The sequence below is a fragment of the Hyla sarda genome, chromosome 9 (genome assembly GCF_029499605.1).
Source record: "Hyla sarda isolate aHylSar1 chromosome 9, aHylSar1.hap1, whole genome shotgun sequence".
Lineage (NCBI taxonomy): Eukaryota > Metazoa > Chordata > Amphibia > Anura > Hylidae > Hyla > Hyla sarda.
Genome location: NC_079197.1, coordinates 37,469,984 through 37,485,461, shown reverse-complemented (window position 1 = coordinate 37,485,461; position 15,478 = coordinate 37,469,984). Strand labels below are relative to the sequence as shown.

The 15,478-nt window shown below is 41.9% G+C and overlaps 1 protein-coding gene across 2 annotated transcripts in view; it reads left to right on the top strand.

Moving 5' to 3' along the window:
- Positions 1 to 14,415, top strand: part of TNFSF8 (TNF superfamily member 8) — a 28,899-nt gene extending 14,484 nt beyond the window's left edge. For both annotated transcript variants that reach the window (XM_056539624.1, XM_056539625.1), the window contains exons 2-3: positions 11,735 to 11,785; positions 12,383 to 14,415. In XM_056539624.1, coding sequence (XP_056395599.1) covers positions 11,735 to 11,785; positions 12,383 to 12,768 — 437 coding nt within the window. In that variant the 3' untranslated portion in view covers positions 12,769 to 14,415. The remainder of the gene's footprint in view (positions 1 to 11,734; positions 11,786 to 12,382) is intronic.
- The last annotated feature ends 1,063 nt before the right edge of the window (positions 14,416 to 15,478 follow it).

The following is a 15,478-nucleotide window of genomic DNA, read 5'->3' as shown; positions in this document are numbered from 1 at the left end:
TTCTTGTAATATCGTCTCAGTGGAGATTTTTATTTTATCCCCATTACCTTTTTTTTTTTTCCAGTCATAGCACAAAGCGCCAATGGAATGCAATTAATTATCAACCTGCCTATAAAAAATGCTTGTCTGAAATAATATTGGTATAACCTGACTGCGAAAATCACATTTTCGAAAAAAAAAAAGATAATATGGAGGCATGATTTTTCTTAGCTTGGCGGCATTCGTTCTTTTGTGCCAGAGTGGATTCTGAGCACTAATGGCTTCCTTCCTCACAGTTCAGTTCTTTTCATAGGTGACAAAAGCAAAAACAATTATGATTACGGGGAAAATACAACGCTGTCATTTCTGCTATGCCTCCAGCAGGGGGAGATGTTTGTTACATTTAATAGTCATTTCTTTTTATTGTATCTTTTTTATTTTTTTTTAAACCCGAAATCAAAATTTACAGTCGATTTCCACAGAGATTTCACTCCAGTCATTGAATTAAAGAAACAGGTGGCAAAACCTCAGTGTAAGATCAACAGTGCAATGAAATAATAACTTTGTTTCATGAGCCTAAACCTGCAAAAAGCGAAAAGAGGATCTGCCTTGAATATTAAGGAGCGTTCTCGATGCATAGTGCCTTTTATGCCGTGCTTCTAACAGCTATTGAAATCATTTTTTTTTTCTCTGTAGAGATTATTACATGTTCTTTTTTTTTTCTCAATAGGCTATTCCCTTACATTGAAAGCATTCAGTCAAATTTACTAAATACATACAAGGTTCTCTTGGCTGAACTTTTAAGATGTCATTTTATTTGCCTGCGTCTTCTTTTTTTTTTTTTTACTCATCGGGATTTCACGCCAAGAATTGGGGGAATTGACCCTGACAATAGTGACGCCAATGCACCAGAAACTATGACAATGACCTTAGGCTATATCCTATGGGGAACGTTCATATACATGAGTGCAGTGATTTCCAGCCAGTGTGCCTCCAGTTGTTGCAAAACTACAACTCGCAACATGCCCGGACAGCCGCAGGCTGTCCGGGCATGCTGGGAGTTGTAGTTTTGCATCAGTTGGAGGCACACTGGTTGGGAAACACTGCATCAGGGAGTACTCCCCGAGTTTCAGAAAACATCTCATAGCCAATAATTGGACTGATATCTGCTAAAACAGTGCCCATTACTATATAGATATATATTTGGGCAATATACCTATTACATAGACAACTGGGGTTCATCAAAAAAAGTACTGTATACCATACCGTGTATGTCTATTCACAATAGACATTAGCAGGCCCTGTTCAAAACTGCGTAGCATTAAAAGACCCCCCCATGTTGATAGGTACAGAAAATCTGCAGGATCAAGGAAAAGTTTTACATCGGGGTGGGGGGGGGGGTCCGAGTGGTGTGGCCCCCGCAATCGTCTGTACAGAGCCCCAGCTCTCCCACAGAGTAGCACGTCACTGATAGGGGATACGTTTTTTTTGTATTCAAATTTTATTCGCGAATATCGCATATTTGGGAATTCGCGAATATTCACGAATATAGCACTATATATTCGCAATTACGAATATTCTTTTTTTTTTTTTTTTATTTCACAGTACACATCACCGTGATCATCCTTCTCTGCTTCCAGCTTGTATGGTGTAAAGAAGGCTCTAATACTACTGTGTGAGACTGGCGTGCTAATTTTTGCATATGCTAATTTTGTTATATGCTAATTTACACATATGCAAATTTTCACATATGGGAATTTTTGCATATGCGAAAATAAATCGCGAATATTACGAATATGCGAATTTAGCAAATATATGACGAATATTCGTCCTTTTGTTCGCAAAATATCGCAAATTCGAATATGGCCTATGCCGCTCAACACTACAATTCCTGTACAGCACAATTGTGTTCATGCCACCAGGGCTTGCTAAGGGAGAGAATGCCAGTGTAGTGTAGTACAGTTGTCATGATTTTCGTTCCTTTCTATAGATATGGACAATATTTACAGTTGCCTGCATGACTCTCTGTAAAGCATATGAAACTCCCCCCCAAGGAAAGAAAGGTGGAGAACCAAAAGAGAGGTAGATAGCAGAGAGAAAAGGGCAGAATATGTAATGTACTTCAGGGTACAGTATTTCACTGTACTGGATTTTACACCAGCAGGAAATAACCACCAGGAGCATAGTTGTTTAGGAAACCCTTTTAAAATAAAGGCCTATTCCTATTGGTGGCTTATTATTAAAGGGGAATTTCCAGCGAGGAAATAATCTTTTTGATTTTAAGTAATAAATATGTTAAATAATTTCTCATTGTTTTATTACTTCTAGGTCCAAATCCCAAACTGTATCTCTGTTTAAAGAGGAACTGTGGCCAACATAAAAAAAAAAATATATAGCATTTTTTAAATTCTGTCCTATTCATAGGAATAACAAGTTATGCGAACAGGCAAGCAAAACACATCCTGCTTCAGTAACATGTTGTCCAATGGTATAACACCAATGACAGGCTTAACTCTATGGACAATGAATTGATCAGTGGAGATGTTGCGAATTGTTCGCCGGCGAACAGTTCCGGCGAATTTAGCATGTTCGCGTTCGCATCGCCGGGTGAACATATGTGAAGTTTGATCCACCCCCTATACTTTAATATTGCAGTAAACTTTGACCCTGTGAGTCAGAGTCAGCAGACACATTACAGCCAATCAGCAGCAGTCCCTCCCTTCCAGACCCTCCTACCTCTTGCACGGATGCCATTTTACCCTCATTCAGCATGCTGCAGGCTTAGGAAGTGGAGGGTCAGAGAAGCTGCTCCTGCTGTATAGGGAAAGCGATAGCTAGGTTGCTGCTAGGTGATGTCAGTTCACGTCACAGTTGCCATTTTTTTGCCTGCAGGGCAAATTGTGTCACCCTAGTGCAAATCACATTAGGTGTGACAGTTGTGTAAATTAAAAAATAAAATACCTTTTTTGGCTGTTAAATAAAATCAGTCATCACTGTCAATTCACGTCACAGTTGCCATTTTTTTTGCCTGCAGGGTAAATTGTGTCACCCTAGTGCAAATCACATTAGGTGTGACAGTTGCGCAAATAAAAATAAAAAATACCTTTTTTGGCTGTTAAATAAAATCAGTCATCACTGTCAGTTCACGTCACAGTTGCCATTTTTTTTGCCTGCAGGGCAAATTGTGTCACCCTAGTGCAAATCACATTAGGTGTGACAGTTGTGCAAATAAAAAAAAAAAAAACCTTTTTGGCTGTTAAATTAAATCAGTCGTCACTGTCAGTTCATGTCACAGTTGCCAGTTTTTTTGCCTGCAGGGCAAATTGTGTCACCCTAGGATGTAGTTAACAGGGATATATCTCAGTCAGGCAGAATTACACACATGGATGTACGGTATGATGATGATGTTGTACCCGCTGCTGCTTCCTTTCTTGAGGTGTCAGATAGCGGTGAAGGTGTTGATGATGACAATGTGTCCGTGGATTCCACGTGGGTGCCCGCTAGAAGAGAAGAAGAGGGGGGAAGTTCAGAAGGGGAGACAGAGAGGAGGAGGAGACGAGTTGGAAGCAGGGGGAGGTCATCGCAAGGAGCTAGTGGCACAGTCAGACAACAAGCATCGGCACCCGGGGTCAGACAGATGGTACGCCAAACAACGCATGCTTTTCCCACCACCAGAATGCCGTCATCACAGAGCTCAGCAGTGTGGCATTTTTTTGGTGTGTCTGCCTCTGACAACAGCGAGGCCATTTGCAACCTGTGCCAGAAGAAACTGAGTCGTGGGAAGTCCAACACCCACCTAGGCACAACTGCTTTGCGAAGGCACATGATGTCACATCACAAACGCCTATGGGATCAACACGTCAGTACAAGCAGCACACAAAGTCAAAGCCACAATCCTCCTCCTGGTCCAGCATCTTCAGCCAGGTCAACCACTGCTTTCCTCCTTGTCCCCTCTCAACCATCCGCCTCTCCGTCTCTCGCCTTGAGCAGTTCCTGCTCATCTGCCCACAGTCAGGTGTCTGTCAAGGAGATGTTTGAGCGCAAGAAGACAATGTCTCAAAGTCACCCCCTAGCCCGGCGTCTGACAGCTGGCTTGTCGGAACTGCTAGCCCGCCAGCTTTTACCATACAAGCTGGTGGAGTCTGAGGCCTTTAAAAAATTTGTAGCCATTGGGACACCACAGTGGAAGGTACCCGGCCGACATTTTTTTGCACAAAAGGCAATCCCCAACCTTTACTCCATTGTGCAAAAGGAAATTATGGCATGTCTTTCACACAGTGTAGGGGCAAGGGTCCATCTGACCACTGATACCTGGTTTGTAAAGCATGGTCAGGGCAGGTATATCACTGGGCTATACATTTGACTGAACAAGGCCTGATCAGATGAGCTGCCTTGGGCTAAAAATGGTCCAAACAATGCTGTATTTGAACTCTGAATGTCGGATGACTTGCGTGACTTATCCGCCACCAACTAGGTTTCAAGCCGCAATGTTTTAGGGCACTTTCTGCCTGGCGAAAAACAAACAGAAATTTTTCTGGCTGCTGCTACGACAATACCCAATTTTTCATCCATGTGTACATGCTTAATTTTTCTGGCCTCTGCTGCTGCACTTGTTATGGTGCTGCAATTTTTATGGCCGCTGCTACAGCTGCGACAATACCAAATTTTCCAGCCAGGTGTACATGCCTAATTTCTCTGGCCTCTGCTGCTGCACTTGTTATGGTGCTGCAATTTTTCTGGCCGCTGCTACAGAAGCGGCTGCAACAATACCAAATTTTTCAGGCATGTGTACATGCCTAATTTTTCTGGTACTCTCTGCTGACATCTCTGTCCATTTTATCAACTGTGGATATTAGAAGTATGGTAAGGGTAGCATGGTGGCTCAGAGGTTAGCACTGCTGCCTTGCAGTGCTGGGGCCTTGGGTTCAATTCCCAATATGTGCTGCCTAATATGGGGGAATCTTATGTGCTGCCTAACATGGGGGAATCTAACTATGTGCTGCCTAAATGGAGGCTCCAACTATGTGCTGTCTAAAGGGGGGAATCTAACTATGTGATGCCTAAAGGGGGCTAAAGCATGTTATTCCAAACCCTTTAGGAATAATAGGTGAGTTATGCCCTTTATGGATTAAAACCAGACTCTGCATCAACTATGTAATTTTCCATGGGAGTTTTGCCATGGATCTCCCTCCAGCACGCCACAGTCCAGGTGTTAGTCCCCTTCAAACAACTTTTAAATCACTATTGTGTCCAGAAAGAGTCCCTGTGGGTTTTAAAATTCGCCTGCTCATTGAAGTCAAAAATTTTATGTTCGCGACATCACTATTGATCAGTATGTAATCAAAGATAGGGTGGAAAACTTAGGAGTAAATTGCTGTTTAAAGGGAATCTGTCCCAAAAAGAAATGCTGTCTGACCTGATATAAACAGATTATAGAGCAGGAATAGTTGAGCAGATTTATTTGAAAAGATGAATACAAAGATATAGCAATTCCTGCTCACCGTAGGATTATGAGTCCACTGGGCAGTCCTAGTCTATTGGATTTAAAAGCATAAGAAAAGCAAGGATTACAATAAATTAAATACAAGTTATACTGATTCATTTTAACTACACTGTCAACATGTAAAATTTACAGTCTGTAATCTGCGGCTAGGCTAAGTCAACATCTCTGTCACAGAGACTACTCATGAGAAAAAAGCTGAGCATGACAGACACCACTGGATCCCAATGGATCCTATTAACTTCTAATGGGGTCTGTCTGGTTTCCGATTTGGTTTCCATTTTTTGGTAGACTTTCAGTGGAAAAAAACTGGCAGTATTAGTATGCATTCCGCCAACGGATCTCTTTGAATGAAGCGCTGATGCAGATGCGAACTGTAGTCTAAGAAACAAAATGCAGTGCTTTAAATGTCATGCAGAAAAGCTCAGCAGAAATGTGACCAATGAACAGGGTATGAATAGAATAGAATAGAACGTAACAATGACAGTTTCACATCTAAGTGAATTTATGGACCTCAGTCTGTTGTGGGCAGAAAGGCAACTCTTGAGCCTTAATAACTTAGAAAATATTTCTGTATCTTTTATAAACTGTAATTTTCTTTTATAATTTTTGTTACAACAACAAGGAAAACAAGGCACAATGGCAGTGGAGGAAAAAACATAACCCACTGACACCAAACATGTTTCTGTATCGTTTATAAAAAATAAAAATAAATAAATAAGTGAACATGTAAAATCTGCTAAAGAGGTGCTATTCGTATGTACATGAATAGAACAGTTTGTCCTGAAACAATTGCTGAAAGTTTAGCAACAATTTAACTATATCATGTGAAAGAAATAGGACAATTAGTATATGTTGCTGGTTGTAGATTTTTTTTTTTTGTTATGTGACTAAAGCATTTGTTTTTGGTATCCTTGTTTGTTGCTTCAGTTGATGTGCAGTTTACCTGCTGTGAAATTACTACACATTTTTCTTCTGTATCATTTTGCTATTCACTATAACAAGGACTGCATTTTGCATTTCAATAGAGCCCATACTGTGCGCCTAATGTTCAGGTACTGCAACAAATGTTAGCGATTCCATATAAATTAAAGTGGATCTGTCAGATGTCCTTTATTCTCCTATCTTACAGCAGCAAATAATAAAAGACTAAATACTGTCAGTGCTGATGAAGAAAACATGCATCATTTTTCATAGCTATAAGGATCTCTGCTCACTGACATCTGCATCAGTAGAAACCAAGGGCAAACGTATTGCTTCTACACAGGGGCCCAGAGATGGTTAGGTCCAAAATTGTCAGGCATATCATGCTTTTATAACATAATTGTTTTTTTTGTTTGTTTTTTTAAACTCTTATTAAACACATCTAGATAACCTCTTTTTATGTGTTAAAGGAAGCATCTACTTTAACCTGTTGGGGACGAAGGGCGTATGCATACGCCCTTGCGTCCTGGTACTTAAGGACGAAGAGCCTATCCATACGCCCGTGGGAATTTCGGTCCCCGCCGCACGCTGGGCGGGGACCGGGCCGGGGTGACTGCTGATATCTATCAGCAGGCACCCCGTGCAAATGCCCAGGGGGGTCATTAGACCCCCCCATGTCGGCGATCGGCGCAAATCGCAAGTGAATTCACACTTGCGATTTGCGCCGATTCCGGGTCATTACGGGTCTATGGTGACCCGGTGACCCGGAATAGAAGCGGGATCGTGGGTGTCTAAGACACCCACGATCCCCTAAAGCGATAGGAGTGAGGTGGCAAGGGTGCCACCCCTCCTATGTCTGCTATTGGTGGTCTAGACGCGACCACCAATAGCAGATCTGGGGCGGGGGGGTTTACTTTCGTTTTCCCCGTCCTGCCCTCCCAAAATTAGGCGGGGCAGAATGGGGAAAACGAAGAGGAGCGGCGCTGGCGTCCGGAGGCTGCGGAGCAACGGCGATCGGCGGGCGGTGACGGCGATCGGCGGGCGGTGACGGCGATTGGCGGGCGGCGACGGAGATCTGCGGCGGCGTGCTGCAGAAGAGGACGGCTCCCTGGATGCGACGGAAGTCGGTGAGTAGTTGCCTAGCAACATCTAGAGAGCTACAGTCTGAGACCCCTATAGTGGTCTCTAGACTGTAGCCCTCCAGATGTTGCAAAACTACAACTCCCAGCATGCCCAGACAGCTGCTTGCTGTGTGGGCATGCTGGAATTTGTAGTTTTGCAACAGCTGGAGGTCTACAGTTTAGAGACCACTGCACAGTGATCTCTATACTGCCCTCTAGATCTTGCAAAACTACAACTCCTAGCATGCCCACACAGCTGTTTTCTGTGTGGGCATGCTGGGAGTTGTAGTTTTGCAACATCTGGAGGTCCACAGTTTGGAGATCACTGTTCAGTGGTCTCTAAATTGTAGCACTCCAGCTGTTGCAAAACTACAACTACAGTTATAGTTGCGTACCTCCAGCTGTTTCATAACTACATCTCCCAGCATGCCCTTCTGTGATCAGTACATGCTGGGAATTGTAGTTTTGCAACAGCTGGAGGCATACTGGTTGGAAAATACTGAGTTAGGTAACAGAACCTAACTGAAGGTTTTCCAACCAGTGTGCCTCCAGCAGTTGCAAAACTACAACTCCCAGCATGTACTGACAGACCGTGCATGCTGGGAGTTGTAGTTTTGCAACAGCTGGAGGCACACTGGTTAGAAAATACTGAGTTAGGTAACAGAACCTAACTGAAGGTTTTCCAACCAGTGTGCCTCCAGCTGTTGCAAAACTACAACTCCCAGCATGCACGGTGTGTCAGTACATGCTGCTGGGAGTTGTAGTTTTGAAACAGCTGGAGGTTTGCCCCCCCATGTGAACGTACAGGGTACATTCACACGGGCGAGTTTACAGCAAGTTTCCTGCTTCAAATTTTTCGCCGCAGCGCAAATTCCTAGCGGGAAACTCACCGTAACCCGCCAGTGTGAATCTACCCAAAAAACACTACACTACACTAACACATAAAAAAGAGTAAAACACTACATATACACCCCCTTACACTGCCCCCCCCCCCCCCAATAAAAATGAAAAACGTATTCTACGGCAATGTTTCCAAAACGGAGCCTCCAGCTGTTGCAAAACAACAACTCCCAGCATTTCTGGACAGCCACTGACTGTCCAGGCATGCTGGGAGTTTAGCAACAGCTGGAGGCACCCTGTTTAGGAATAACTGGCATAGAATACCACTATGTCCACCCCTATGCAATCCCTAATTTAGTCCTCAAATGCGCATGGTGCTCTCTCACTTCGGAGCCCTGTCGTATTTCAAGGAAACAGTTTAGGGACACATATGGGGTATCGCCGTACTCGGGAGAAATTGCACTACAAATTTTGGGGGGCTTGTTCTCCTTTTACCCCTTATGAAAAGGAAAAGTTGCGGTCTACACCAGCCTGTTAGTGTAAAAAAAATTTTTTTTTACACTAACATGCTGGTGTTGCCCTTTACTTTTTATTTTCACAAGAGGTAAAAGGAAAAAAAGACCCCCAAAATTTGTAACGCAATTTCTCCTGAGTACGGAAATGCACAGGGATGGCTGATTTTACAGCGGTTCTGACATAAACCTAAAAAAATAAATACCCACATGTGATCCCATTTTGGAAACTACACCCCTGGAGGAATGTAATAAGGGGTATAGTGAGCATTTACGCCCCACAAGCGTCTGACAGATTTTTTGGAACAGTGGTCCGTGAAAATGAAAAATTTTATTTTTTTGTTTGCACAGCCCACTGTTCCAAAGATCTGTCAAATGCCAGTAGGGTGTAAATTCTCACTGTACCCCTTATTACATTCCATGAGGGGTGTAGTTTCCAAAATGAGGTCACATGTGTGGGGGTCCACTGTTCTGGCACCACGGGGGGCTTTGTAAATGCACATGGCCCCCAACTTCCATTCCAAACAAATTATCTCTCTAAAAGCTCAATGGCGCTCCTTCTCTTCTGAGCATTGTAGTTCGCTCGCAGAGCACTTAACGTCCAAACATGGGGTATTTCCATACTCAGAAGAAATGGGGTTACAAATTTTGGGGGGCATTTTCTCCTATTACCCTTTGTAAAAAAAAAAAGTAAAATTTGGTGAAAAAACAGCATTTTAGTGGAAAAAATTTTTTTTCATTTACACATCCGATTTTAACAAAAAGTTGTCAAACACCTGTGGGGTGTTAAGGCTCACCGTACCCCTTGTTACGTTCCTTGAGGGGTGTCCTTTCCATAATAGTGCGCGATGTGGGGGGTTTTGCTGTCCTGGCACCATAGGGGCTTCCTAAATGGGACATGTCCCCCAAAAACCATTTCAGAAAAACTCACTCTCCAAAATCCCATTGTTGCTCCTTCACTTCTGAGCCCTCTAGTGCGCCCGCCGAACACTTGACATACGCATATGAGGTATTTTCTTACTCAAGATAAATTAGGTTACAAATTTTTAGAGGATTTTTTTCCTTTTACCCCTTGTAAAAATTCAAAAACTGGGTCTACAAGAACATGCGAGTGTAAAAAATGAAGATTTTAAATTTTCTCCTTCACTTTGCTGCTATTCCTGTTAAACACCTAAAGGGTTAACACACTTACTGAATGTCATTTTGAATACTTTGAGGGGTGCAGTTTTTATAATGGGGTCATTTATGGGGTATTTCTAACCAGAGGACCCTTCAAATCCACTTCAAACCTGAACTGGTCCCTGAAAAATTCCGATTTTGAAAATTTTGCGAAAAATTGGAAAATTGCTGCTGAACTTTGAAGCCCTCTGATGTTTTCCAAAAGTAAAAACTCATCAATTTTATGATGCAAACATAAAGTAGACATATTGTATATGTGAATCAATATATAATTTATTTGGAATATCCATATTCCTTATAAGCAGAGAGCTTCAAAGTTAGAAAAATGCAAAATTTTCTAATTTTTCATGAAATTTTTGAATTTTTCATCAAGAAAGGATGCAAGTATCGACGAAAATTTAGCACTAACATAAAGTAGAATATGTCACAAAAAAACAATCTTGGAATCAAATTTATAAGTAAAAGCATCCCAGAGTTATTAATGCTTAAAGTGACAGTGGTCAGATTTGCAAAAAATGCTCCCGTCCTTAGGGTCATAATGGGCTCCATCCCCATGGGGTTAAGGGGTACCCAGTGGGAAAAAAAATTTAATCAATTGCCAGAAAGTTGAAAACAGATTTGTAGATTACTTATTTAAAAATCTTAACCCTTCCAGTACTTATCAGCTGCTGTACTCCACAGGAAGTGTGTGTGTGTGTGGGGGGGGGGGGGGGTGACACCATTTTAAAATACATTCCAAAGTAATGATGTGGGCTTACACCAAGTTTTTATAAATAAATTACTTCTATTTAAAAATCTTAATACTTCCAGTACTTATCAGCTGCTGTATGCTCCACAGGATGTTCTTTTCTTTTTAAATGTATTTTCTGTCTGACCACAGTGCTTTCTGCTGACACCTCTGTCCATGTCAGGAACTGTCCAGAGCAGGAGCAAATCCCCATAGCAAACCTCTCCTGTTCTTGCACTTAATCTCCTGGTGCTGGCATGTAAAAAAAAATAATTGGGGGGAAATCAAATGGCCGTTTTACAATCCGGCTCACCCAGCTTCCCTACCTCCATCATATTCTCCGGCTGGCCAGCGCACCCCCATAAGAAATATGCTAATGAAGAGGGCTCATCCCCAGCACCCATTTGCATATTCATGACAGGGGCAGGCTGGGTGGAGAATGTGAAGGAGGCAGGGGTGCTGAGCGAGCTGGCTCCCTGCCTCCATTGCACAGAGCAGCTGGAAGATTAACCTGCAATAACTCTGCAAATACCACACAGATTTAAGTAAGCAAGGACTTTTTGTAAAGCTGTTTACCTGCACTATAACTCAGTATATAGGGTTTAGTGTAAGTTAACAACCTGTCAGATTCTTTTAAAGAAGAACCTGTCATAACTTTCATGCTGCCTGAACCACAAGTCATCAGATGGTTCCCAATGGCTTATCCCTGCACCACCCGCATTGATAGATCCCTACTTGTTTTGGTAAAGGAAGAGATATATCAATCATGGCAGACGGGACACGGAGGAGCTTCTGGGGATCACCTGATGACTCATGGTTTCAGCAATATGAAAGTGATGACAGATTCTCTTTAATGACTAAATATGCTAAAAACTGAATTCAAAAATATTTACATGATCCCAAATAGCATAATAATTGAATTTGATTGTGTATACTTTCTATTTCCTTTCAGGTAATTGTGTACAATATCCCTGCAACAGCACAGCCTATGCAAAACTGAAATGTAAGTTAAATGTATATATAAATGCATGAACATTTGCAAAACATGACTATAAATATATAAAGTGCACCTGTCATGTCACGAAAAAAAAAATATGGTTATTGCTCAATAGGCCATGTACTGTAGATTGTTTAAATTTTTTCATGGGTTTAGCTTCTGTATTTGGCCCACAAATGCTCAGTGCTGCTCCTTACTCGTTCTGAAATATATTGCTCAGGAGTCTGTATGGGGCAAGCACTGAGTCAGCCCTCACTCACCATGTATTCAAGTCCTCCCTTAGTCTGCTGTGATGTGCTGGGTCTCCTCATCCAATCACTGCAGGATGCTTTTTTACCCCCTTCCTCTCTGTCTGATAGGACAGGAGTGAGCACAGGAGTAGTAGTCTCGCCCTCAACTTTTTGTTTTGGAAACAGGCAATGTGACCTTTATGGGTCTAGTGCACTGGACAGGGGCTGCAAGAATTGAACAACCCCTATGAAGACATTTACCTTTTTTAGCCCATATTAATGTACCTCTGATTTGGTATGCATATATACTCATTTCGACTTTATTGTATGTGTTTCTGTTTCATTTTTATTAAAGGGCCTCTTGTTCCCTTAGGGGCCAAGGAAAAAAAATCTCAAACAGTGATGTGGAAAAAAGGAAACCTAATAGCTGGAATGCGATACCAAGATGGAAACCTAACAATTCTAAGTCACGGTCTATATTTTATTAATTGCCAACTACACTTTCTTATTAACAATTGTTCAGAGATGGATGGTGACTTGCACACAAAACTATATGTGAACAATAATATTGCACATCAAGTCCTGAATACTGTTTTATCAACAAATACATCGGGATGCAAGATTTACAAAGACCAACATTTCAGTCTTCACATAGAACTGAATGCATCTGACAATGTATCCGTCCAAACAAACTTTCCGGAATTCCTTAATGAAGATTTCTTAGCGGACAGTTTTGTGTTTGAGGTATTTAAGCTGTAACTGAAAGCGATACAATATGTCTTCCCTCTATTATATTAAGAACTAGACAGTTTTAAGAGGTAAATCCATTCTATTATGTTGCGATTCTCATACCTTCAGTGAGGGGCAGAAGACAACATTTTTCCACAAAGGGAATGAAGACGACCTCCGCCAAATGGAAACCAACTGCTGCACCTTTGTAGCCTCCTATGACCAGATTTGTAACATTTAACGGTGTCCATATAAATAATTGGATGTTTATTTAATGCAACCATGGACAGGCTTGGCCACTCAAAGCAGGAGCCAATGTTATAGAGTAGCTCAGAGAAGGATCATCGCTATGATGTTCATATGATCTGATATATATGTAAAAAAAACAAAAAACTTTAAAAACAACCTTTGTAAGCTTTCATAATCTGGATGTGGAGAGCCTCAAGTTCACGTACAGAGCAAAGTAGGGTTAGCCAATAACAACCCTCATGCTGCAAGCTGAGCACAGCTGACCACACTAATTACAGCCTGTGGACCATGGATTGTAAAGGGGTGGTCACAATGGCTTCCAACAGGGCTTAAAGGGGTACTCTTCCCTTAGACATCTTATCCCCTATGAAAAGGATAGGGGATAAGATCTCTGATTGCAGGGGTCCCGCTGCTGGGACTCCCGCGATCTCTGTGCAGCACCCGGCGTTCGTTTAGAATGCTCGATGCGAACATCACGCCCCCACCCCCATGACGTCCCACCATGTCCCCTCAATGCAAGTCTATGGGAGGGTGCGTGGTGTCTGCCACGCACCCTCCCATAGACTTGTATTGAGGGGGGGGGATGTGACGTCATGGGGGAATGGTCCCCCTTCCCCCACGCCGTCCGCTCCAAGCATTCGGAAGAAAATGTTTCCAACACTGGGGCAGCAGAGTACCCTTTAAACCTGAAGATCTCCCTGCTGCAAACAGAACACCAGCGACCACCCTCTAAGGCTACATTCACACTGCCGCTGTGCTCCACCCGACAAACCTCATTAAAATCAGTGGTAGTGTCAGTTGTGTTCTGACCCATTCAGGGTCTGTTTGGTGCAAAATAAAATTATGTAGAAAATGGAGGATGGAGTCCAGCTCAGTTGCAAGTAAAATCCAATTTATTAGCAGACGAATGCAGGAACACAAAGATTATAAAATTAAGAAAATAAAATTATGAATTATGAACCTGTCTTTCACAGTCTATAACTGTGTTTCCCTACCAGTGTGCCTCCAGCTGATGCAAAACTGCAACCCTCAGAATGTCCAGACAGCCAAAAGCTAGAGGCACACTGATTGGAAAACACTAAACTAATGCAATCAATAGCTAGTAAATAGAGTTGGGGGCTAGGAGAAGAACAGAAATATGGTTAGTAGCAGCCCTACTTGGAGTATAAAAGCTGAAGTTTTTTTTCAGAGGCCACTTGTCCTCTTAATGGAAAACTGTCACCCTGATCACCCACAATAAACCCAATACACTGGGTTATAGTGTGGGTGACCAGGAGTCCAAGGAGTTGTCACTTACCAAAATCGGTCCAGTGGTTCCTTTGATATTGCCTTGTTCCTTTGAGAAGTTCAGTTGCTCAATTGAGTTAATTGCGCAGAGGAGGCGGGGCCCACTGGCTGCCCGCCCCTGCTTCTTTCAGTCCTATCTACTGCCAGCCCCTCTATTATCATATTCATATTCAGTAACTCAACGTCCTAGTGACATGAGTCGCATGTCACGTGAGCGCAGCGCTCAGAGCAAGAGGCGCATGCACAGTTCTTTTACAGTCGTCTCTCCTCCTTCCTAATCACGTGAGAAACAAATTTTTCGAGAGTGACTGAAAAAGAACAGCCCATGTGATTCTTGCTCTGAGTGCTGATCTATCTACCTATTTCATATCTATTTATTTTTCTATCTATCTTGAATAATGACAGCTCCGTAAAGTAAGCTCAACATGTTATTGGCTCTATAGTCTTCAAATAGAAAAGAACCATTTGTGTAATATACTGCATATATTTACTGCATTTTTTATTGTTACTACCTAACTTAGATTAACACTTAATTTGGTAATTATGTTACATATTTACATAGTACGGTTGAAATAAGACATATGTCAACCAAGGAGGTAAAGGGAAGGGGTATGGGTAAATGAAGGGAAGGGGGTTCTTTATTTATGCCTATATATTTATGTTATTTTGTTCTAAAAAGGTATCTAACCCTGTTTTAAAGCCCTCATCTGTTCCTGCTTTGACCAGTTCCTGAGGTAGACTGTTCCATAAATTCAAAGTTTTTATGGTAAAGAAGGATTGTTGTAACAAGAAACTAATCCTTGTCTTTTGAGGGGGTTTTATCTGGAAAAGTTTTTCTTCATATTTTTTGTATGGGCCCTTTAAGTTGATTATATCCCCCTTAAACGTGAGACTAATAGCAAATTCTTTGAATAGTTTTATTGAAAAATTTTGCAATCTACACTTAGCTGGGGCTGTGAGATCCTAATGCATATTAATTAAAAGTACATTCTTCCATTCAAGTTGAAGGAAACATCAGTCTTGCTATTTACGCAACTTCCTTTAACGTCAATGAGAGTTATGCAACTTGCCTATTTAGTGTTTTTTTGTTTTTTCTGACCTCCACCAGCAATCAGAGCTAGCTGGCAGGGGCTGAGAAACCCTCACATTTTGGGCATATCCTGTGGAACTTATATTTATATATATATATATATATATATATATA